This window comes from Megalops cyprinoides, chromosome 15 (genome assembly GCF_013368585.1).
Source record: "Megalops cyprinoides isolate fMegCyp1 chromosome 15, fMegCyp1.pri, whole genome shotgun sequence".
NCBI lineage: Eukaryota > Metazoa > Chordata > Actinopteri > Elopiformes > Megalopidae > Megalops > Megalops cyprinoides.
Window position 1 is genome coordinate 15,551,108 of NC_050597.1, and position 26,762 is coordinate 15,577,869.

A 26,762-nucleotide genomic window follows, 5' to 3' on the forward strand; every position below is an offset into this window, starting at 1 on the left:
GCAAATTTCATTTCAGTTCTCCTCGCTGTATTATCACAAAACCAACAAAAGCATGTGCGCGGGCAAATGGCCAAAGCATGTGTATGGAAATAGGATTCATTGTGATAGGAAGATACATTATTAAGTAGAGAACAATCATTGTTAGTTGTGAGGAGATTTTTTTTGGGGACAAAAATGGTAAAAAACACATCATGTAACGTCTTAAACTGCACTAAGGTTGCACCGCATTGCATACTGTTCCATGTTAGACCTGCTTTGCACTGCTGGGAGTGCCCTTTGAAAGAGCGAGGCCCAGAGCCATGTGTCAGGGGAAAGCTTTCAACAATGGCAGCAGGAGATTTCAATCATCAAGACACTGGCTGCACTATCAATGGGAAACCCAAACAAGATCTTGCCTTCCCAGTGGAGGGTCTAGATATCTTTTCTACACATGTTTTAATAGTAGGCTGGAGAGTGTGTGCCCCTTATCTGCAGGAATACTTTGGAGAGCAAGGCAACTGTCAAAAACAAGTGTCGTCAGCTTGCTTAAGTCCTTGCATGCATAGCAGGAGTTCCCCCTGGTTTTGGAACAGACTCAGGTGTGAAGAAGCACCAGAATTGGGCTATTAGCAGGACATTTGGGCATTCCTGGTATTCACATTGAGCCATTCTGTGTTTTTGACATCATGCCTAATGCGTCTTAACACTGCATTAAAACTTGGAGCTTTACTGTTATTTACAAATCACGCATGATTTATTCTGCCTGAGAAAAGCCTAAAAAACAGCATATGCTAAAGCTTCAGAAATCCGTGTGTATATAAAACACTGATGCTGGCAAAGTCATCAGTGAGATTCACTATTCTTAATCCCTGTTACTCTGGTTACCTTCTGACTCATACACATTGTATTATAAAATGTAAAAATAGAACAGTACAGTTTATTTCTTCACAGAAACAAAACTGAATACAGGAGAAGGAGGCATTACATTATACTAAACCTCCCAGAATTTAAGATTCAGAATTCCTCTCAGTAATTAAGGGGCCTATATAAACACATCATCTCCTAGCAATTCTATGCAAATCTGTAAAAGCTGGGACTTTTATAGGCTCACAGCAAGCGACCTTTCCTTTTCAATTAAAATAGCCCGACAACGATCCCATGAGAAAAATGTCATGCCTGTTAACATCTAAGAGTGCTTACAGGAAAAATAATATAGTCACACAATTTGAAAGGTGGTTGATAACAGCTTTGTCAGCTGTAAGATTGTAAGGAGGGAAATATATGCAGTTGTGAAAAGGTGCAGGAGAACTTCGAAAATATGTCACTGTTGGTCCAGATGTGCATATTATTGTGATAATGCAATAACAGTATGATTATCAGGCACAATATGCATGGAAAAACATTTGCTGTTTGCTTATATTTTTGCTTATAGGCATTTGATGTGGGCGGCAGTGTAGCATAGTGGTTAAGGAGCATGACTCGCATGACTCGCAACCGAAAGGTTGCCGGTTCAATCCCCGCTGGGACACTGCTGCTGTACCCTTGGGCAAGGTACTTAACCCACAGTTGCCTCAGTAAATATCCGGCTGTATAAATGGATAACATTGTAAAGAACTGTAACCTATGTAAGTCGCTTTGGATAAACGCGTCTGCTAAATGAATAAATGTAAAATGTAAATTTGACGTCTCTTTTCAAAGGCAATGTTTGATATCAGTGTTTATTATTTATTTTTTCTTTTCATATTCCAAAGTTTATTATCATTTACTGTATTCACAAAACCAGGACCAACATTTGGGAAAAGGAGGCATAGAAGGATCTTTATTAAAATAGACATATTTTCTTAAATGAAAACTATTGTCCATTAACTTTAATCTCAGAAAGCTTAAGCTGCATTGAATGTATCTTTAGCCATTTTCTCATGTGAACTCCGGACAATGTCCGGAGAATCAGGTTCGGACATTGTCCGGAGTTGCCCTTTCACACATGTAGCACACAACAGGAGATTGTCCGTGTCAGACGCGTTCTCGTCTACTGGAAATACTCCGTTTGGTTTAGGCGAGAGGTGGCGTCTTGGTAGAGTGTGCAGGAGGCAGGACATGACGCATAAAGTACGCTGCGGAAATCACAGTGTTTTGTTTACAGCACATCGAAGATGGCGTACGAGGCTACCGACTCATCTGTAATGATGACTGTTTTTGCACTGATATCATTACTACATGTATTTGGATGTATCCGCAATATCAACGAAAGAGTGGAAAGCAATATACAGGCAAGCAGGCATCTTCATGTAAATGACCCTTCTTCTTCATCCTCGGATGTTTGCATTCTTCCGGTTTCCTGCCAGTTGCATGACAGAAACGTCATCACCACGCCCACTCGCTCACTGTGAATTCTCCGGACAATGACCTGCTCTATTCACACATGGACTCAATCAGACATTACACAGACTTTGTACTACGGAGCTGGCAAGGTAAAGTCCGTTTAATGTCCGGTCAAACTGATTCGGACATTTGCGTTCTCACATACAGCTCCTCCGGTTAATGTCTACAAGTTCATGGTTGTGGTGCGTGTCTGAAAGGGGCTTTTGAAAAGGTGTCTCTGGGAGGAGCTCTGGATAATTGTCTATCAAATAAATAAATAAAACAAAATAACACATATGTACCAAGCTAATTTCATATCCCTTATAATCCTAACACTTTTACTGTCGCAAATGTCACCTCTGGTTTAAACATTACACCAACCACAGCAACAACCGCAGTCTAACAAAAAACATGTAAATCAGTGGCCGGAGCTGCACAGTCAGCAGTGCATCCCTTAATGGTGGATTGAACGTTCTGACATTTGAGTGTTCTGAATTTTAACGTAATGGAAAAATGTTTCCAAAAGAACGATAAGCCCCACAGCAGATACAGCAGTAACAGCTGTTCAACTGAGCCCATGAAAAAGCCTTATTTTTTCTTTCATCAGAGCGGTCTGAGTCACACTACACTTTCTGCATTATTTCTGTGATCAAAGCTGCCCAAGAGATTTACCTCAACTTCCTATCTCTGCTCACAATCAGCTCCAGAAAACAATCATTTCAATATTCTGTTATTTCAGACCCTTATGCTCTTTTGAGGACTTTGATTATGTCGATTTAACAAAAACAAAATTCTCTTTAATAGTAATATTCCAATTTAAAGGTGGTTTCCTAGGTCTCCATTGGTTACCTGGATATTTTATTGATGTAGATATATCCAGTACAGTGCTCGCACACATAAAGATATTAGAAAGGTTGTTAGAAAGCAAATTGCATTTTACCCCATCAAATCTGAAAAACAAAAGCTGCTCAGATGCAAAAAAGATTTGAAGTGTTTGTTTATGCCTGTGGCCAAAACAATAGTGGAGAGGACATAAAGTCAAGTGACTTTACTCTGAAGCAAAACTGGAGAGAAGAGCACCAGATAATTAACTTGGTGAGCCTTCTTAAGTTTTAATGTTCTGTAGAGAAATATACGACTTGCAAATGTTGATGAATTAATGAGAAAGTAGACAACGGAGCAGATCTACCCGACTACATAAAAGGAATATGACTGGGTTTGATGAGACTAGCTAGTTAGATCGTGCAAATGATTTAAATTTGAGCCTTGTGGTCCCACTAGAGTCCACGAAAGAAACAATGAGGTGGGTACAAACAAGCTGTACTTAAAGTAAATTCCTGCTGTTATTAAAAAAAGAAAGAATGAAAAGATTAATCCAGCACCATATTTCAAGATAGTGACCTTAGGTTTGGTCGGACAGTTTTGACCAGAGCACTTTCACTTCAGATAACTTTGTGATTTTGACTGAATACAAGAGTTCTGGTACCTTTAAGGCATTTCAGACAGAACAGTGTTGATGTAGCCTATGCTTTCCAGCTCACGTGCAGCAAATGTGAGAATGTATTTATGAAGTGAACACACACTCCTGTCATAAAGAGATTGAGAATAAACCTTTGAATTATTCATGAGCAGCGAATAACTGAAAACTTACAGCAGTTTTATAACAGCTTTTTATTTTGTATCACAAACTTTTAAACCACCAGAAGGAGTTTAGCACAAAGTTGCATTTCCTGTTCCTTTTAGTCAATCCACTGAAGCTGCTGTGCAAAGGTTACGAGTCTCACGCAACATGATGCCATGCATATGGAGGCACGGCCCCTCCTGGACACAATCGCCAGGGACACATGCCCATTCCGAGAGCCCTTTATTGTTTGTTTGCCTGTTTCTGTGCAGCTACTATCTATTAGGCAAGACACTAACACCAGGCAACATTAGAAATTTATAGAATTGAGGTGAGGCAGACACTTGGTGAGTGGAGGCTATTTTAAGCTGGAAGCTTTTCTTTCCTTTGGCTAATGGACGTCAGTGAAGACAGCTACAATATCCCCCAGAATAACTTCCCAAAAATGGGTCTGAACGCCAGCGCTGAGAAAATGCGGTTGGCCTTCATTTTCCTTCGAAGTGTGATAGCGTGATTCATTAACAAACACTGTACACAGGGCTAAACAAAGAACGCAATTAGACTATTGCCTAGAATGAGCTCTACTGAATCGATACAGATTTTAATATGGAACACCCTCCTATTCATAGGCTGTACTTGTTGCCCATTAATCCTTTCTCAAGCAAAAAAAGAAAAAAAGAAAGAAAAAGTGCGAAAAACACAAATGAACGCAGGGAAGATAAGAAGAGGCTTTTTCCCAAACTCTGGAATGAAACCATGCCTACTCATTACTTCAGCACACCTGCTGCACAGATTGTTTTTCGGTTCCTCATCACTTCAGTACCCCTGACATCTCTGCATGTATCTATGGATCAGACAATTGGCACACACACAAATACACAAAAACGCAGTGATCAAAATATGATTCATACTTTTTGTCAGAGCCACTCTTTTCAACATTACAAATACTGGATTGTTTAAACATTAACCTTAAGGTGAAAGGCTGAATACTTCCATCATCATCATTTCCTCAATTTGCTTGCTAACATAAATAAATGGGCAAAAATGTATCCAAACAGAGCTTCCGAGTAAAACTGTTCATCTTAAACCTTATGCCGACATGTGACCCAGTTGACAAGACAAGACTAATAAAGTTTGGTCTGCATGTATTTGAAACATCATTCAACCACATGCAACTCAGCATTTGCTCTGCAGTGCATTATTCAAAATGCAGTTTTAAAAACAGGCCCACGGAAAGTCTGAGACTGTCTAATCTCTTTAGTGCCACACCAATAAATATGAAAAGCATACACATATAAATCAAATATTCAATTCAATAAACAGCCTTCTTTGTTCTGACAAGGTGCGTGCTCACCATCATTTACAAGCACTTCAGTCTCAATGGCTAAAACCACATATCGCAGACCTACCGGTGCACTGCTCGCAAGGCACTCTGATGGGCAATATTTATCACGACATCATGAATACTAAAACATACAGGGAATAGTACTGAGCACATCACCATGTATCATCTATTACTCTCAAACCACATCTAATGCTACCAAACCAGCAGACCGAGGATAAAGTTTAGGGAATGAATCCCCATGATGGGAAATGGAAAGAGCTAAATAATTAAACAAACATCTAAACTTTCCACAAATATCTTGTGATTCTGTCTTTTGACATTTTCTCAAAGCACAGGGATAAAGTGCTGCCAGGATAAAATCTCATACAGCACAGTGAAGGCAAGTGATAGACCATTTAATCATCCTGCCAATACAATCATCCACTTTTTCAAGCCCTATCTGGCTAACAATCATAGTCGATCAGACAAATAGAACTATTCAGATACATTCAGCCAATGTTTCAGGTTGCGTGCTGTGTAATATAGCGCCCTTTTGCTTTTTTTTAATCTTTGTATTGTGATTGCTGTTGCCCAATTTAAAGTATCTCCTGCCTTATCTGGTGAGCAGACTGTTGATATTGAGGATGCTGTGTGTTTGCCCTGTTCTTCTGACCCCCTGCTGCACCATTACAAACCACAAAACAAAGACATCAGCGTGCTGCTCAGAGCAGGCGGAGACTGAGAGGTTTCCAAATGCTGGCACGCAACAGGCCACAACAAGGACACCTAAACTCAAAGGATTTTAGCTTCCCACCACCCACCTGAAACAAACAGCGTTGCTTAGACAGCAGGGGGTCCTGAGGAATACTGCCAGTCTCTTGCAATTAGAAAAGCACCCATGCCAGGATCAGATGGTTTTTACAGATGCAAGCAAGTAAGGGAGCCCAGGAATACTGGCCCACAGCCTCAGGGCCACTTTGGTGCTATAACCCGTCGTAGAACTTCAAGGTCAGGTTTTCTGAGACTGACAACCATCTTGATTACTTTGATTTGACTGACTTACCTCATTCTACTGCTTTCAAAACTGAATGCAAATAATCAAAGCCTGTCAGAAATTTCAGGTATTTCTGTGCAAATAATGACTCATGAAAAGTGCATTCAGCATCAACTCACACTTTTAGGTGGGGAAACCTATATCCACGCATTTTCTGCTATTTTATTCAGGTCTCTTAGGGTCTCCTTCATCAATATTTAACACAGCATCTAAAACTCTGAAGTGTTCTCCATTTGTCATGAATTAACAAGCATTACAACACTGTCCCAAGTAATCGAATGCTGATAATCAATGATTTCCAATGACTGAACATTCAGCCTAATTCCTCGCTGAGAAGAGCATAACGGCACTGACACCTGCCCCAGCTGATACAGGGCAGCACAGTAAAAGAAGATGGAACGTGACATACTGCTGGAAGAAACACAGCAAGGAGACAAGCAGACAGCGAGGCGCCATCCGAGCCATTCAACTCAAACATGGGCATGTACTCAGCCTTGGCTTTAAGCTCACAGACACATAAACCACTTGCACATATACTTGCACATAAAATATGTGAATACATAAACCACTCACATATACATAATGCTTCTACACAAAACATACACAGGCAACAACATGCATATGTTACAACTGCATAATCAAAACACATACATGAAACAGTCACACATTTTGTTAAAATCTACAGTAGATACTTTCTTTACACACACATATAAAGCACTCGTATAGATATACTTTAGCTGTATATATAGCATGTAAAGATTCACACACATACAGTACTACACTTGCACAAATGTTCATTTCCATACTGTTCATACTGTTATTGCACAAACACAATGTACATCCAGTGTTTCAACTGTTCTCCAGGTCAGCTGAGAGTGCATGCACGGTGAGTGCTTCATACGTTTGTACTACACTGCCCTTCACTCTTTATGATGATCCCCCTGCAACAGAATCATAGACACTGCAGAGAGTAGAATGTGCAATTTCTAAAGTGCATCTCTTTGGTTGGACTTAAAAAGACCACTGTAAGACTCAAGATGCAGCTTTTATCATAGCCATAAGGCATCTTTCTTTTTTAATTGGCATCCAGGCACTTAGCTACACTGTACAAACTTTTCCCTAAAATATTTATCTTGCTAAGTCCTTTCTAAATGCAAGGTACAAGATTCACTGTATTGAAATTCTAAACTGTTTTTCTTGCGTATTCTGCACCATTGCACCTGATTAGGTATTGTGTTACATGTTTCAAGAGGCTAAAATGATTTTCATAAGCAGACTGGCTATGAAATATAAACTGAATAATTAAACAGCACCACTATTAGAATCATTCTGTCCCAGTATTTTTGATCAGTATATGTGATATATATTGATTCATATATCAGTAAATCTTATAAATGAAGAGGACTGTATTATAGGCTAACTATAACATTACAGTGCTGAATTTAAACACTGAGCAAACTCAGCTAACCATGGAGCAAACACATACAGATTTATTGTTATCTTGCTGGCTGAAATAACAGCATCACTGTAATTGTGTCCTGCATGTGCATTTTGTCCATATTGGCAACTGCACATTCTGCAGATAAAAATGAAATGCTACATCTGAATGAATTATGCCAAGATGCATCACATTTGACCTTTTGCCATTTTATTATTTTAGGGCTCCAACTCAAGTTACATTGAAATGGATGTTAGTATTCTGATGTCTCTATGGAATTTGCTAGAAAAAGCAAATAATGATTCCATTATTTGCTTTTTTAATTTATGACATATAATGTTTTGAGACAGCAGCTAGTTAAATTAGTATATTAAAAAGAAAGCTATGATACCATAATCAATTTCATGTGTTCATCTATTTACCACCATCATACAAAAAAGCTGAATTTACTGAAGATTTGAAGTGAAAAATTAGTTTAAGATCACATCAGAGTGTGGGTTATCATGGGGCTCAACTGTGCCCTTATTTGACAAACACATAGTTAAAACACATTGTATGTTTTTGTGCATATAAAGCCACTGTCATTGCTTTGCACAGTTTCAATTTTAGGAAGTAGTTCAGCGTTGTCCATTGTAACTCTGTAATAAATGCTTATTACTAACGGTTATAAATGTTTATTTGCATTTACAGCTGCTTTCTACTGCATTGATAATATTTTTTACATAAATAGCAAAATCAGGTGAATGATGCGAATGAGGAGTTATGGTGAAGTCACTGCAATCCTTAATATTATTCTTGCTTTTATGGTAAAGTGCTCTTATGGTAAAATGTTCCTATTCTAGAACATTCACATTTCTGTTTTATCCATGTGTTTATCCTTGTATTTAGCCATTCACCTGATGTCTACTCCTCTGCCCATATGCCCCACACACTTCCATGCCCACTGCAAATCCCAGGGGAAAGGCTGAACTTGATTTGAGAAGACAGGCGTGTGTCCGTTGTCTCTGAAGCTCTACGAACCGCACACATTACCAAGGTCATACCTATAGTTGTACCAATTTCTCCACCTTGTTAGTTGTTTAAATAAAATTTTGCCCCTTTGTCTGGTGTCTCTGCGTAGGCCTTCACCACACAGGAGCAGTGACTGATTGTCACCCGCTTGTAAATTAGCAGAATCCTCTGCAAGAGGAGCATTACCCTCTTGGCCTGTGCGGGGCTTGCCGGATTACAAATCAGGTAGCGATAATTTGCCGTTGTATTTCGTTCTCAAAGGCTAACCCCAGGCCCAACCCTCCTCAGAGAGCAAGCGCTAAAGGAATGCTGATAAAACCCCGGCAGCCCGATGCACAACATGTTTCTCCCGGCTTTTCTCCCCTAACTACACACAATCAAAACCGAGTGGAGATCAATACCATACCAATCCGAAAACAAGTCACTGCAGTTCTGCTTGTCAGGAAACTGGTCAAGTAATGGATTTGGTAGTGTTTTGACTGATGCAATATGTGACTTCCATAGCACAGAGCCAACTCGAAAGCATGTGGTTCACTCTCATAAGCATGCCTTTCTGATTGATGCACTGTGTGCCAGTCCGAACACTGGAGGTGTTCCCAAGACTTTATCTGGGCCACTAGAAGACTTGGCAGTAAGTCCTGAAGATGAGAACATATCAAAAACCCAATATTTGGACAGCAAAGCCCTTAAAATGCAGCATGCTGTCAAAGTCTTTCTATTCTGAGGAATGCTACCCTGATAATGCACTGCCTTTCAGTGCCTTTCTTTTATGCCAAAGAGTAGCCACATGTCAATAAGAAAAAGACTACTTTTCTCCACTTTAATCAACAGCACCCAAAACCTGGGTAGAGAAAGGAATGTTTGAAACTGGTATCAGCAGCAGGTCATGTAAACATGCATATTCCACAGAGCTGCTGTTTGCAATAGGGTCGGCCACATCAATTTCACTGTCCAATTTTATAACCCACTGTACAACAATACATAAATCTATAGGTAATTCAAACAAAGAGGAAGTAGCAAGTCTTGACCCTGACAACTGGCACATCACATCTTTCCTGTAATTGATTTTTACAGCCCATTCGTTGAGTAGCACATGCCTCATTGGTATTTTAAAAAATCTAATATTTACCCACATTGCATTTGAAATGCAGCAGCTGTTTGAAATGTGCCCTAGCAAAGACAAGGCAACTAAAATATTTACATGGTGGGCTATGCTACACTTGCAAATAGTCATGAGCTGTTATTTATAAACCCCTAATGCTTCCTTCCGGTGGTTGCTGTCGAGTTGTTTGTGAGAACGACAGAGGCTGCTTTTCGTGCTCTCTGTTTCAATGACGTTGGCGGAACAATGAGGCAAAAAATGAGTGAAAGAAAAGGAGAAGTGAGAAGACAGGCATTGTGACCTTCCTGAACAACATCCATGTGCAGTGAAGGCAAACACACTCCCCCTTCCAAGACTCCCTCCACAGCTTTCACTGTGTGTCTCGCTAATTCAAAGGAAGCCAGCATGTCATGTGAAAAACTCTGTGGCAACGGGCGCCATGGGCCTCCACACACACATGCAAACGCCTCACTCATACATTCCCAGCTCAGTCCGGTTCTTTCTTCTTGCTGCAAAAGTTCAAGTGAATATCAAAGACTTCAAGGGCGCAACTTCTTTTTTGCTGTAGTAATTTAGTCTACAACTTGCAAAGCATGAATCGTGAATAATCAAGAACAAGAAGAGAGAACAGGAAGAGAGGCACGTGGACGGGAGAACAGAGGTAATGAGAATGAGGGAGAAATCAGTCATTTCTTAATGACTGTTCAGTCATCTGTCTGAGATCCCTGCCATTCTATCCTTGGCAGCTACAGCCAAACCCCAAGGCCAAATATCCCAGTTGAAAGAACACAACATTAAACACCGCTGAAGGATTTGGCATCATGCCATTTCAACAAATATATATTTCCGTCCTCATTACTTAACCTAAAAGGTTAATCTCATGGGATATTTCGGACCTCAAAAAAGGACTTCATCCCCAAGCCCACTATGTTAATTTACATTGCTGTTCTTATTAATCACAACCTCTCCATTAGTCTTGAAGGCAAGAGGTACTGCAGAGCTTACAGTAATTGGGCAACGTAAAAGTGAAATCGCAGTAAGAAACAACCCGACAACCTTCTTCAGAAAACCAAACTGTTTCTATGGCCACATTAATTCAAAGACCCCACCCTCCTCCCCTTTTGTCGTGTCAAGTTTTAACATCATAAAAAATAAGCCAAATGACAAATCAAACTGTTACTTGTTTATGATTTGGCCTGGCCATTTATCTTGGGAGTTCAGGGGCTTTGCTCGACATAGCTGCCCACCTCAATGAGCATGCAATCTGTCAGTGTTTCGGTGTTTCTAGCAGTCCGCTACCACAAAGACCAGCACTTTCCATTAGTGATCACCCCAGCACATGTTTTACAGAAGGAGGGAGCCAAAAAATGCATTTATGCTTGCTTGTTTATCCAGAGTACTGCATCCTTCCTGAAAAACCACAGCAAAGGCTTATGATTTATTCAGAGGGTTCCAAGGCATTCTGTCCTGTTGCACCGGTGGGACATGCACTCTTATTCTGAAGTGCTGAGTGGCTTAGCTAGGGTAGAAACGCACAGATACCACACATTCAGATAAGCTTTCAAAAGATAAAAGTGGTCAGATGCTGCTGTTTTGGACATTTATCATTCCTGTAAGTGCAAATACCAAGAAAAACACCTTAAATCCACTGCACGCGAAGACAAGGGGGTCTGCAATCGTACTGCAGAAGATCAGAAATTTTTAGACGAACAGCGTTGCGTTCGACAGAATGTTGACAGTGGTAACACACTTGATTTCCACGCCACATTTAGTATTGCTAGCCATGCCCTACACAGCACCAGTCTGCAAGGCATGGTACTTTCTCAATGTGGTTTGTTTCAACGGGAACAGTAACTAAATGTAGTTATTCAAAGCCTTGGTTATAAAAACAAGCAGTATAAAATTTACTGTTATGACTACTCAACAATATCCTTGGAGAAAACAGCTTATGTAGGCGACGGTATCAATAATAGTAGGCCTACGAAACATTTCAAAGCCAAATATGGAAATGAATATAAGTGTACAATGACATCAGCTTGTAATGGTGTTACCCCCCCAAGCCCCCCGGACCTCACTATTTTTCAAACCCTGGTTACGGCCATGTTCCCATCAGTCTTACACTGGTGGCTAGCTGCTGGGGCAATACCTCCTGAGCCCTTACCAGTTTTTGTACTGTTGGGTTGATGGGTATTTTCTGTAGATGTCCTTCATGATGATGAAGCAACATTTTTAAACATTACTCCAAACACAGCCCTAGACAATGGCTTGAAGCATAAAGAATAATCAATTACAGCATATTGTGATTACATTGACCTGTTGTTACTAAACTCTGCTTAAAAACTGCTGTCAGCATCACATTAAGCTGAAGAGGGTGAGCAGCTTGAAGACACACTGCATGGTAATCACATCCAAAAGCTTCAAATTATAGCAGAGTAGAAATGTGTGCTCTCGTTTAATAGATTGATAAACCAATTAACTAATTAGGCGTAAATACTGACTAAAATCATACATAATTCCAAGCACCCCTGGAGACATTCCAAGTACCCGTCGAGGTTGGAGTATCCTAATTCGGAAAGCAGTGACATCATCCATTACAAAGGCAGCACCGTGTCTTGTATTCCAAAGACTGCAGATTTGATTCCTATAGCTGTTGAGAACATGAGCAAGGCCTTTCACCCAGAGAGTTTTAATAAATATCTACCAATGTAATAAATAAGTCATTGCGCAAGTCCCCCTTTAAAGGGGAAAATAATAAGGCCACTCTGATAATGAGGCAAACAGTCAATCTTTGAGTAATAAAACATTACATTTGAAGTTATTTAAATAAACACCACCACACTATAAGCGCCTACCAAATGATAAGTTAAATGAAATACAGTGCTCACTAAGCAAGCATGATAAACATGAAATGAATTAGAGGGCTTCTATCCATCTAGCTTCAGCAATTATTGCTACAAACTACATATGATACCTGTGATCTCCACTGAAATGAACGCATTTTAAAATGCACTGAAGAAATGAAATCTCCATTTCAATACTGTAATTTTTACCGTTTTCAGACAGACAGACAGACACGCAGTGCTGGCAAGCCCTGCCTTACAATGAATCCAGCTCTCAAGGTTACATCTAAAAGCTGCTCTCGTTGGCTTTGGCTTCCTGAAAGATTGAAAGACCTTGACCACCACCTACTGGTGAATGATTCAGAACTGCACTGCATACATAGCAAAACTGCAAAAAGCAGGGAAGCTTAAAGAATAATGCTGGGATCTTGAACTAGCAAAAATACAGAAACGGCAGTTCTGTGACTGGGCTTTGGGGTGGTGCATCGGCACACCTGTATGGATTTCAGATATGGGTATAAACAATGAATGCTCTTATCCAGAGTGATCTTCCTTCTGAAACCCCCTCATAGGCTCATACATCTGCATGGTGCTCAAGTGTCCAAGAGTAGTAGGCAGTCAAGTGCTATTACTAATGCTTCATATGCCAGTCTTATTGAAAAAAATGCTTATGTTCTGCATGAGAGTATATGTGAAGCAAATTAAAAACTGTGAAGGAAAATGAATAAGAGCTTAATAACTATTCTGTTCCAGGTCCCGTGTTCATTTTACTTCCAGTACCACCTTTTCCTCTACTGCCCACAGCTCAAACTGTCCAGCTCATTTCTCCTGAAACAACAGATAGTTTGCTCTCTATAAGGGAGCAGTTCATTCTGAATGGCAAAATAAATAAGTCATCATAAACAACCACCAAATTAGATGGGAAAAAAACTACACTTCCTACACAACACACAATGCTTACAAGCAGTACCTTTAAAACATTTCAACCTCAGACAAAGTCCCAACATAACACTCATCATTCCAAATCCCCTTTACCTCCTTTCGCATTTTTCGCCTCTCGCCTTTGATATGAGCCTTGAACCTTCCTAATCGACAGCCTCAGGCCCTTCCTCCAGTAAACTCAGACAGATAACTCTGAAGCTGTGTCTCTCAGCAGTGATCAGATGGAAGGCTCCATGCCTCTCCTACCCACCCCCACCCTCCTCCAATATGCGGTTGAGGACACTGTTGCTCAAGGTCTTCCTCAGATGCTTCAGCTGCCACTGCCACTACCCCCTGCCAGTCCAGACGGCAAGCCAGAGCGGCATACAAATCAGCCCTGTTCCAATGGCCCTCCACACTCACCATTACCACAGCAGTCATACCAGTGGATTTCCCAGAATCCCACACCTTGGGGTTTCTTCCCAGCGTGTCTTCCAACAGGGAGAGATGACTCAACTTTGAGGTGACACAAACCACATACACCCCAGCCTTCTACCCCAGTAAAAACATTTACTGTGCTAACGCCTTAAGACCAGGCCCCCAATGCCAGACATCGAAAAGAACCTCCTTCTCAGAAGTGAAAGAAGAAAAAAAAACACCAGCAGGAAATGATGGATAGCTGAAATGACACTTCTGAGTAGATAAAATCTGGGAAGGAAGTCTAAGCACAGGTTACCTGTTCGTCCATGAAGAAAACTTCATTGTTTGGCTAACTGCCTTGTGAATAGGGACAGTACCCCTCACTGGAGGAATGGTGATGGAAGTGATTAACTCAGTTTGAGCTAAGAGACAGCTCACCTTCCTAAACAGATGCACAGTGCTGAAGTTGTCACTATACAGTGGTAACAGCTTCACCAAGAACATGCAGTGGCTCATATATAGATAGACTAAATCTAATTCTGACTTTAGAACCTGGCCCGAGAGTAATTCTCTTTTTCAAAGAGCGGTTGAGAAAGTTTACAGCAAGAGGCTACTGCAGAGCATGGCAAGATGACAACTTGCAGAAAGCCTATGTACTGAGTGATATTATGTGTTGTGCTACAGATGATTCAAAATAAAAAATCAAAAAATAAAAATAAAATACCAATGAGCAGCCTATTAAAACAAGGTGTCTCACTGTATAAAGTCATTTCAGACAGGCTAATCCAAATCTTTAGCTTTGTATATGTTACTTAACAGAAGTTATTTTGTATTTAGCACATGAGGGTGAATATGTCTTTCCTTTCCCGAAATAGACTACTGAAATATTTGCATTTTAAAAGTATACAGAAACGTACCGACAGGTAGAATATTGTTTTCCCCCAGAAAACAGGCCCTAGTTAAACTAGGATTTTATCATATCGGTGAGGCACCTTAGAAAGAGACACAGCACTTACTGTAGTACCCATACAGCACCGTGTTTTCAGTCTGCTCCCGCGTCTCGTTGCTTGCAGCCCACTCCTGTGTTTTGGAAAAAGAAGATGAAAAACACATGAGCGCCGGCGCAATGGCCTGCAGGACAAAAGAGCCGCTTAGGCCTTCCAAACCTTCTGAAACACGGCATGCTTAATGAAAACCTGCTGATCCACACCGATTGAAAATAACTGAAATCACCAATGAAATGCCACCAACTAAGCTAACAGTTTAACATAAGAAAAAACAGCGTATTTCTTTCCATTATTAAGCCAAGTAGTCACGTCGGATGAATTTGGATGTTTTAGTTCCACACATCAACACACAGCTCCATAAATACAGCATTATGCTGTATTTAAAATGTGTCTGTACACTACAGCAATGCAGTTCAGCTGCCCAGGAAACAGCATGCAAGATTTAAGATGGCCGATCTCAATGAGATCTCTTCAGACTGGACATGTATTATCAAAATACTGCAACCTTCAAGGCATAACTCTAACCTGCAGCAATAGAATTAGGAATACCAGGGAACAGAAGGAAGCCAGCCAGCTTAGTTTAAGACAATTCTGGCCAGTGGAAAAAGTGATGAATGTATGACTTTTAATCATACCATTAAAGCTAAGAGGCTGATTATGTGACAAGTATTTTGCAAAACTCTCCTTCAAAGCTGAAGTATCCTGCATTGTGCCCATTATGTGACCACAGTGATTTCAGTATAAGAGAACCAATCATGCTTTTGTCTTGATTGTAGGATGTGATGTCAATGTCTGTAGTGGGCTCACAAGCTTACTTGAGGCATGCTACACCTAATTAATAAGGCTCAACCACTCTTAACCTGTAATTCCTGTCTGAAAGGGTCTTGAGATCATCACATGACACGTCATACATTTACAGCTCAGTCATGTTTTTGGACACAGTGATTTCTGATGTATTACTACAAAGACATATTTGTAAAATGGAGGCATGAGAGAGTAATCAAAATGTTCAGCAAAAACTGAAAAAGTAGAGGACAAGAGACTTCCAGTGATGCATTTTCCACATTCTAAAGCACCAAGAGTGCGGTGGTTCTACAATAAAATGCCAAGGAAGGTGTTTGATTGGATGTTTCCAGCATTTATAAATCTGTCTTGTAGGGGCAGTTGGCTTGGTACATGCTTGATAAATCCAACTTCATTTTCAAATAGTCATTGACTACCAATAAACTTAAAATCAATTTCCAGTTCCAATTATAAATACACATTAAATGCTAACTACAAGATAAAGCACTGATTTCTTTTTGGATAGCTGCCCTAGGTGCTCTTTAAAAGAGTGAAGGCTCACTTTTCTTTAATTTAATGTATGCAAATAAATGAAAGCTCTACACTTTAGGCTCTCAATTAAGAGCAAAAACACTCTCCACCAAACACTGGCCTATCTTTAGTAACAGAGGACTTGAATTCTCAAACTAAGGACATGTTTACAAGTCAGAATTATAGAAGAGGAGCCTTTTAGTTATATATCCCATTTTCCCACCACCTTTCTTCCTTTCTTGTGTGTTACAGATTCCATCATAAATGTGACATGGCAAAACTCACAGGCTTTCAACCCTGCTCCAGCAGTGTTTTTCACCAACACTCCACAGACAACGCTCACTAGCGTTGGCACGTTTGTTTTAAATAACTCTGCTTGCCATGTTGTTTTGGTATGCTGATAAAATACCACATTAAAGGAACTGAAAAAGAATGCTCTCTTTTCTCCAATTCACGAATAGCAATGCTCAGGCGCCATGGTTGATCGAGAGCCTGCTGCCAGAGAGAGACTTTTGCCACTCCGAGAGAAGATGGCGCACAAACGTTGTTTACCGCAGTAATCAAAAGGTTTTCTTTCCTTGCTTGCTTTGCTCATCACAACAGACTATAAACAACAATGTTGTTCATCACAAAAATGGAAGGAAGTCAGGGAGTAAATTATGCTGTTCTTCAGGAAAATCTGGAGAAACCAGTGTTCACACTCGCTATCTAACCTACTGTCCTTTTCCTTAAAGCTAGTCCACTGGAGGTAGTGTGCTTTTTAACATAACAGGATTTCTCCTTTCTATTTACTGAGGAAGCAGTCCTTCCTATTAAGCTTGGGCAGGTTGATCAGCTGGAGGACTGTAATACCTTTGATCGTCACATCTGAGTGGAGGCTTTACAGAGCTGCCAAGTGTAGAAATATCCTGTGTAATCATGTATCTGTTCTGTTTACTCGAGGCTTGAGGACACAGCGACAGTATATCTCCACCAACAGACTCTTATTCTCTATTGAGCTTTCTGTTTCAATCACTTGCAGCACCAGATCCCTTCAACAGACCCGGTTCAAATGAAAATGCTTTTAATAAAGCACTTTGCCTGTGAACTTTTGAGCTAATAAACAGAAAGCCCCTTAAAAAAGTCAACTTTTAACACCTTGCCATCTTGTAGGTGTGTTATAACATTAGGCTTAACAAATGAGCTGGCCCACTAAATGGTTAACAGAGACCTGAAGCAATGCGGCTGATTTATTGAGAGCTGTGGGTGTAAAGTAGAATATTTCCAGTTCGTTACACTAACTGAACCTCCACAAACTGCAAATTCAAGAACCCGAGCTTCATTTGCATGTTAGCCTCTGTTTGTAATCCCCCTACACTTCAGCAGCCACAATGTCCTTCATTTTCGTCTTGCAGATGTTTTACATAACCTGTGAAGGAGAAACATTTTGAAGAAAGACATTTAAAAGTGTAACTTTCTTTCTCTCCATAGGTGGAATTGAGAAGTAGTTCGGAATAAAAAAAATAGTAATTTGTTTATTTCTTTATTTGTCACATGGAGTTACCTGCTGTCCTTTCAATTTTAGATCTCCCACTATACTAGTGAGAATTCATGCAGACAACTTGATTGCAAGTGCAGCTGACTAGTCTGAGGTTCTTGGAAAAGAAAAACAAGACTACAAATAGAAAATACAGGAATAATTATGATTTGTTCTGCTATATAGGAATAAAAATGCTTGCGAAAAATCTTTTTTTTCCCCATTTTGTGGGAGGCTGTTCCTAACCTAATACTTTGATTCATGTCATCACAATTCACGCCCTCACTGCTACACCCATAATATAGATTAGTGCACATTATGTCTGGGCAATGGAGGCACATCCATCATTATGTATTGTAAAGGTACATGACACGCATTTAAACGTTAAAGTGTTAAGGAGGAAAACACAGTTCCACACCATTTAAAGTCACCTGGAAGTGCCACAGCAAAAGGAATGGCATAAGATAAGTTAAATAAAGGGGTGCGGCAATAGCAATTACTAAGTGTACCAGTAATCAAGAACCTGCAGCATTAAGGATGAAGGGCCTGGCGAGAGAAGAGTACGGGTTTAGGGGACCAAGATACAGTCTAATGATGTGGGCTTGCGCACTGTGTTAGAATATGGGCAGTTTATCTGCTGCTCTCTCTACTGATACTTATGGTTTTACGTGAGTCAAAGAAGCTACTGAGAACATAGCTCGCTTATAATTAAGTTAATCTGTTCTACTTTCATTTATCATATCACCTTACATGTTACCATTACTAATTTGTGCCAGAGATTAAAGTAGCTATAGCAACCAAACAACTATCTAATGTGAGTAGCCTTACTTTACATGATATGTACACCAATTTTACGTGACACTAAAATGCAGATCATTGGGATCATAGAATCAGGGGAAAAGAAAAGTCACACAAGTTAACATAGCACATATTGAAACTATATTAAATCAAGCAGAATTATTGAAGACTTCAGTGCGTCATGATAGTGACAAAAGTACAAGGCATTAGCAATTACAGCTCTAGCTCTGAGTGAAATGTGAGTGTTAATGCATGATAGTTGATGTACGTTCAGTACCTGTTTTTATGTTTATGCCTTTTTCATGTTTAAGATGCATCCAATATTATTTCCTTAGTGATTAACGTAGGACCTCTATGTACACTAGTTTTCTGAAGTACTGGAACACATCCCCATATCTGGCATGTCAGATAAATCTCTGGAAATAAAACGTGACCATACAGAATGAATCTACTATATTAACTGTGGTATACTCTCTGATCATTCCACCACTGAGGGAAAACAAATGAGGTTTGCTACCAACATACATTGATGGGTCAATAAACATGTCTTATGGAGTGAAGTTTCAGAAACTCACTTTTTCAGCAAATATATCCAAAGTTGTAAGTTTCTTCTGGATGGTATGGGTGGAAAATTATGAATTCACAGAAAAAGTAGACAGATAAGGCTTCAACACTGGCAGATATAATCTGGTAGCCTAACATCTGCCTATGACTTGCTAAATCTCCACACAAAACCAGTCATGGGTTAACCATACATCAAAATCTAGTATCTTTTATGAACAAAGAAACATTTCACAGCCTCTTATTTCTCAGCCATTACATATTGCATAGTAGGTTTACCACAGTATTGGTTCCTCAAAAGTACATCATCCATTAAATGAAACAGTAACACAACACTTCTTTCTATAATGAAAAGAACAACTATGAATTTGGACAACAAGTAGATGAATAAAACAAAGTGAAACTTTCTGTGACTTAGGTGTCATTGCAACAATATAAAAAATAATTTAAAAAAAAAACCCTAACTCTGATGTTGGTCATCTCACACATCAAATCCTTACTACACATAGGATATTGTAAATCAAATTGTGAATTCCAATCTAGAACTGAAGCTGCTTTTTAGGGCTGTCACTAAACTACCCAACAATCATTGAATTGCCCCTACTGTATCACTAGCTCAGCATTTACACATGTGACTATGAAGGAGGCCAACCTTGAACAGCCAGGTAGTCAGACAGCTATGTAAATACAATATCTGAATAAGTGAAAAAGCACTAAGCTTTGGAATTGCTGATGTATTATCTAAAACAGTGTCTCTGAGAAAAAAATGGTGTATAATACAGTATCTAAAGAGCTACTGCAATCTAACACAAAAATTGTCAGTAATATGGGATTGGGAAGCAATTCATCTTGCTAGACATAGCTAGCAACTGTAGCTGGGTAACCTTCCATTGAAAAGATAAACACATCAAACTTCATGGTACTACCTATAAGGTTAGCAAGTCGACAGTCTCTGAGATGCTTTATGGATGCTAGCTAGCTCTTAGGATGGTTGTGATTTTGCCAGCTACAGAAAACTCCACAAACAAACACGAAGAGTTGATTTCACAAACTTCACTAGTTAGCTGTTGGTGCATCTCCTTTTGTTTATGTCACCATCATGAACACCATTACCATTAGTTAGTTACATAAATATCATTCTAAGTCTAAACCCCTTCTACATGTTTTATATCTAAGGAGGGCCTCATGGTAATGTATAATTACAAATTCAATTGCTGCACATAATAAAATGTATATAGATATATACATACACATAGACACACACACACACACACACATGCACACAAACAATGCACTCAATTTCTTGAGGCTAATGTCCTCAGCTAAGATTAATGTGTGAAGACTGAATCTGATAGCTATTCCTCTGCTTAAAAATGATACAATGAAATACCTTAACCCCTGATGTTCATACATGAGACATTGACAACAGAATCACATAAGCCATAATTCCAGCCATACCTTATAAGTACCATTTGGGTACTTCATGTATGACACGAGGAATATATCCACGGGAAGAAGGGCAGATGTTATCAGTGCAATGGCCAGCGCACATATTGCAGTGATTGTTGAGATCACCTCGCTCTCCTGTCGGCTCTGATACTTGCGAATGTAAACCCAGCAAAAGGCCAAAATCACCTGTGGACAAATATAGGCAGAATTCAGATCATGAGGAACACCGCACGGTTTCTTGGTTGAAAATACAGCAGAAACGGGTATTTAGGACATTTATTTCTTTTTGATCACAGTATTTAATATGGTTTAAAATGCCAAAACAATCAAAATTGCTTAGGTAAATACTAACTCACTGACATTGTCTTCTGTTAGCCCCCCACATAGTTTCAAGGACTGTGCTAGAAATTGCACACATCCTCTACTGAAAAGAAGACCATTCATTTCCTTGTCATTCTAAATTATCTAATTTTCAATTTTATTTTGTCATGCGTGGCACTGTTATAAAAAGGAATAAAACAATGTTAATTATCATACAGTTTATTATAAAGGGAATGTGTAGGACAGGTATAAAGTTTCTGTTTTATCAATCAAAAATAATCAACACTGGGCTCACACACAGAGAAACGGAAGAACGTGGGAAGGTTAGTGGTTCATTTGTTTCATAGCTCAGATTTTGCTGAGAGACAACTGCACATGCAGAGAGGCACAGGAGGAGCAGCTGTGTGTGGGTGTAGCGTGCACCGTGTATGGGCTTTGATCCACGCGCATAAATTGGAAACTCCTGCTACCTCACAGGCTAAACAAACATTTTGGGATACTGAAAGTAATTATCAGCAAAACAGTTGCTGCACATAATTATTATCTGAAAATCCTTGCAAATGGGGGGGGAGTGTAAATAGGCAAATGACCTGAAAACTGTGTAGCTTTAAACAACTGCCATTACTTGGCCCACCGATTCACTTCCCTGGCTTTTTTATGTGCATGGCAAGATTATATGATGAAGTCTGAGTTACATTTTGAGCTTACCAACTGTTAGGGCTCTTCATTGTGGTCCAAAAAGTTTTAGGTTAAAATAAGTGCACTGTAAAGCCAAACTGGATATTGAAAATGAACAGGAAACAAGGGCATAAGGGAACGGTATAAAAATGTATTTTTAGTAATTTTAGCTTGCCAATGTCAATGCAACCTGACATCACATTCACTCATCATTTTGGACAAGCCAGAGTAAGACTTTATACACAGTAGACAAGGTCTGTTACCTGGCATGCCACAATTAAATGAGTGGAAATAAAACCTTGTGGGCACTGAGAAGTGAAAATCCTAGAAATCTGAACTAGAAACTACAAAGGCTTCAATCTAGCTTGCTGTCAAAAATGTGCAAGGTTTAGGCCTAACAGTTCCTCTCTGACCAAGTTCTATTTCACATTGAAACATTTGCCTCCTTCATCTTAAAAACATATTTAAAACGGTGTCTCAACATGCTGTCATTCTTTTTCACTCCGTTTATATAACTTGCTGACCATTTCACTCGCTGTGTGGTAGGTCTATACTTGACAATCGCTTCCATCGCATTTGTAAATGCGACATACATAAACTTATAAACTGGGACGGGGGGAGGGAAGATACCGGATCCTCAACACTCCAGACAGGGCAGATCAGCGCCACTCCTTTCCAAGGTCATATTCAATACACGTGCGCAACAGGGTTTAAGGGCACTATTTAAAACCAGTCTCCTCTGATCAAGCGATGCCGTTTGCAGACCGGATCAATTAAGGGCTTACGTACTTAAGCCCCTTGGCTGAGCATCTAGCCGGGAAATGACACAACAGTTCGCTTCGAGCCAAAAACTCAGTGAGGAATGTGAGCACGGATGCATTTGATAAGAATCTGAGGAGTCGTGCATCAAATTTATGTCTAAAAATGAAGGTTGCCCGGGTTCCACGTAATGTCATAACTTTAGTTTCAAAGTGATTGGGCGTTCCAAATCTACTGTGCCATTACAGGTTGAACAGTGAACTCCAATAATATCTAGCTAACGTTACGCAGCACTAGTTAGCTAGCTTCATAACCCAAACTATAATTTTATTAATTATGTGTGCAGTCGAGCCCTGGCTGTTGATCATCCAAGCGTTGTTCCTGTTACAGTAGTTTCAAGAGCTGACATGTGACTTTAAGTTTACCGGTAGCTAACGTTAGCGAACATAGCATGGCCACTAATACTACCGCCCCGGAGAATAACATTTGCTATCACTGCGATGACGCTAGTTAGCTGGTTGGCTAACTTGCTGAATGTGTCCTTTCAGTTACGGGCTACATGTCGCTAGCTAGCTAACTAGTTCATATCCCTTCCAGCGAAAAGAAAACGACGTTAACTACCCTAGCTAAACAACAGGGAGAATTTAAATTCCGAAATGACACTACCCTGGGCAATAGCTCACATAAGTGAGACACTCTGAACTATTAACGCTTCACCTACATACTGCCTGAAGTCGTCACATGTTCCCCACACCCAGCATGAAGTCTCTGGTAAATATTAGCTGACGTTAGCTAGTAAAATACGTCAGCAAAAGGCACGTCAGAAAACAATACCGCAATGGTGAGATGGAAGCAGGCTTCGTTTTCTTCCAGCTCATTTTAAGACTGGATTTTCGTTAATCCAAACGGCATTCGCTACCTAGCTAAGCAGCTGAAGCAGCTGGCTAGCCATTATTACCCGCTTTCGGGTCCCGATAGACTCAGCAGTAAGCAAGTGCTAGTTAGCTACAGAGTGTTAACGAGAGAAAACAATTTCAATCTATGACAATCTATGTTTACGGAACCTCTACTGGAAGTGTTTGTAACGCCTTACCAGGAGCACAAATGCGAAAATTGACCAACCGAGCACTGACTCGGTTAGCAACGCAGTCTCCGCCATCTTCACTTCCTGCAACAAACAGTGACAACTCACGTGTGTATGTTGACATCATACAGTGGGCGGCGATGCTAGGAGCGACAGTAATGAATGATATACACGTATAACGTTACCTAGCTGAATTGAAGATTTGGATCTGACTTGACTGTTCTTGTAAAGAATGGCAAATTGAACTCGATTTTTCGATCTGTAAGCGTACAAAGGAAGTTATACTTACACAATACGTCCTGTCATCATTTTTTGCTTTTGTTAAGCTTGAACTTTCACCGTGAGTGTATTGTAAGCAGATGGTACAGAAAAGCGTGATTATATCCTCTTGCTTAATATCTGAACCAACTTACTGTCATTTTTCCCTAAAAGTGCTTCCCACTGTTTGATGGTTTCAATGTTAAACTGACACTGTAAAACTAATTGATTATCCCCTTCATCGTGGATATTTGTAGCTTTTTGGTCTCCAGGGTATGTGTTAATAAATTATTTAATCATTGTTATGATTCTTAGCTGTAGAATAATGAACAGTCACAGTTACAGTTGGTGGTTGTAGGTGTTCAAAAGTAGGGATTCAAAAGTAATGCACGAGTGATATCATCAGGAAAGCAGGCCTAATACTAGGTTGTGAGCTTGTCACAACTGTATCATAAAATACACACATCCAAGTCAACGCTGCCAAAAATGCACAGCAATTTAGAATAAGGACAAACCTCTGATGTTCACTTCTGATTTCATGGCTTGTTAAGACAACCTGGATAATTCAGCTGTGTAAACTTTCACCACCAAGTGAAATAATGTTGGGAAATTTAGTACTGAAACTTTCTTAGACCATTTTTATGTTGACTGAATCACCAGCATTGTTTCTATCAGTGATCTTGAAGCTGATTTTCAAGAGCAGATGTGGAAAAACAGTATTGAGCTTAACAATAATAGTTGTAGTTTGTTGAGCTGAATGCACATAAGCTTGCCTAGCTGTTTGTTTCAACTGTCTTTAAAGCAATTAAGTATTTTATCCAGCTATAAAAATAGAAAATTATTTAGTTAGCGGCTTGTTAGCTTTGTTCTTTTTGTCCTAAGACTTTTTTTAATTACACATGACATAGACAAAACAGTGCCTCATAGTTTTAAATGGTGCCAATTTATTATTAACTACCTTTCCAATGAATATACAATAGCTTTGTACACACTGTTTATTCTAGCTTCCTAGATGTAGACAAAAGTAATTAATTTTAATCATAATAATTTAATCATTTAAGAACTGTTGTCGTTGAAATGCTGTTATAGTAATGTTGTGTATGTTAACAATTGGCGGTGACATTGTGGTCAAGCAAACTATGTGATTATTGAAAACACTGCACACAAATAATAAAATGCAATGCAATACAATTTGATCTGTTTTCTTTATTTAATTGTGAAATGCATGGCTAAACAATTTATTATTATTTATTTAAAACAAGTTTATGGCTCTTCTACACAGTAATAACATTGAATGATATTTATACCCTGCTGAAATCATACCCTATGTAATATCACATATTTGTTCTGCATGCCAGAGGGGATATCAAGTGAGTTAAACTGTAATTGTTTGGGGACAATGGTAAGGCAGTGAGATATGCTTCAGGCTAATGAAATAGCTGACATGCTGTGATTTCAAAAGGAATCAAGATCACGTGGGGATTGATAGTATTCAATTATCTTCTGTGGCCTCTGTATAGTTCCAGAAGCTTCAATTGAACTTTCAAATAGCAGAATATTGGTGTAGTTATATTTATGGTGGACTTTGTTTGCTACTAATAATGTGTTACAAATTTATGCAGACTAATTTTTGCGTTGGTTGACTCATAATGTAACGTGGAATAATGTCCTATTATCAGACATTTGTTCTCTTGAGATTCTTGGAGCTGTGCTCTTGTGTTCAGTGAATATCAAACACTGCAAAAGTCCATTTTTTTCTTTTCTTAAAAAGTGTCTGAAGGTTCCTCTGCCCTTGGTCCGGTAATGTGTAACAGTCATTTCGGATTACATCCACTCAAGGGGATCAATCTTGCCGGTGCGCGCTTGACTGCCAAGCACCTTTGCTGAGTGACAGTTTAAGAACTATTGAATCTCCCTCTTAATCACCGATATTTCTTCCTCTTACATCTCAAGATCAATTACTAAATATGGGGAAATTTTCATTAAATGCCAGTGCTTCAAATCCATATTAAATTAATTCAGACCAGCCGGGATGAATGGCTGTAGTCTACTGCTTATTTTCAGAGTCATCTTAGCACACATATCACGGAAGGGGGATAGGGAGGCATCCAGAAGTTGGGAAATATCTGTTGCATTGTAAATCATGTAGCTGCTACCATGCTGCTAAATGACACAAGGAGACAAATTATTTTTTGTGGCCAAGGAACAGATCCAATCCCTGTCACGATTAACAATGCAACTGACACACACAAACACACACACACACACACACACACACACACACAGATACATTACTTTATACATTCACACACAAAAACAGACACACAGTGTCACATTAAGAGCTCTACTGACAATGCTGTCACCCCAAAATATAGACTGTCTGGGAGGTGAATTCATGTTGGCTTCAACAATCAATCTATCAGTAATATAGAAGTCTGTCTTAATATTAAACTCTCTATCCCTGAGGTGGATAAAATGACAGCTGCCACATGATACACAGTAATGACAAATGGAATTACAATGGGTATGAATTATTAATATGTTTGGCATATTTGTTAGTAAAATACTATAAAGGAAATCAGTGAGAGCAAAATTGTTTTAAAACTAATGTTCGGTTCATTACAAACATAAAATGCATAATGAGTCTACTGCCAGAGTTAATTGGCATTGAAGAAAAAAGTTATTGTTCTACTTCACATCTGAACAGTTGAACTTGAGGAAAGCACACCAGAACTTTATCAGCTGGAAGTCCTTGTAATGTTAAATAAGTACATTTTAATAAGTCATGTAAAATGTACAGTACTTGCATCATTTAATTTCATGTGACTCAACAGCCTCAATAAACACGTGTTCAACATACACATTGTGAGCATGATCTTGAAAATTTAAGTATTTTTAATTGTTAAAAGTAGACAACATATCAATAACATAGGGCTTATATCATTC

At 39.3% G+C, this 26,762-nt stretch overlaps 1 protein-coding gene across 1 annotated transcript in view; it reads right to left on the reverse strand.

Annotated features, from left to right (window-relative positions):
- Positions 1 to 23,647, reverse strand: part of lmbrd1 (LMBR1 domain containing 1) — a 74,002-nt gene extending 50,355 nt beyond the window's left edge. The window contains exons 1-3 of the mRNA XM_036547032.1: positions 23,568 to 23,647; positions 20,726 to 20,902; positions 15,088 to 15,151 (exon numbers count right to left, since the gene is read on the reverse strand). Coding sequence (XP_036402925.1) covers positions 15,088 to 15,151; positions 20,726 to 20,902; positions 23,568 to 23,633 — 307 coding nt within the window. The 5' untranslated portion in view covers positions 23,634 to 23,647. The remainder of the gene's footprint in view (positions 1 to 15,087; positions 15,152 to 20,725; positions 20,903 to 23,567) is intronic.
- Positions 23,648 to 26,762: the final 3,115 nt, after the last annotated feature.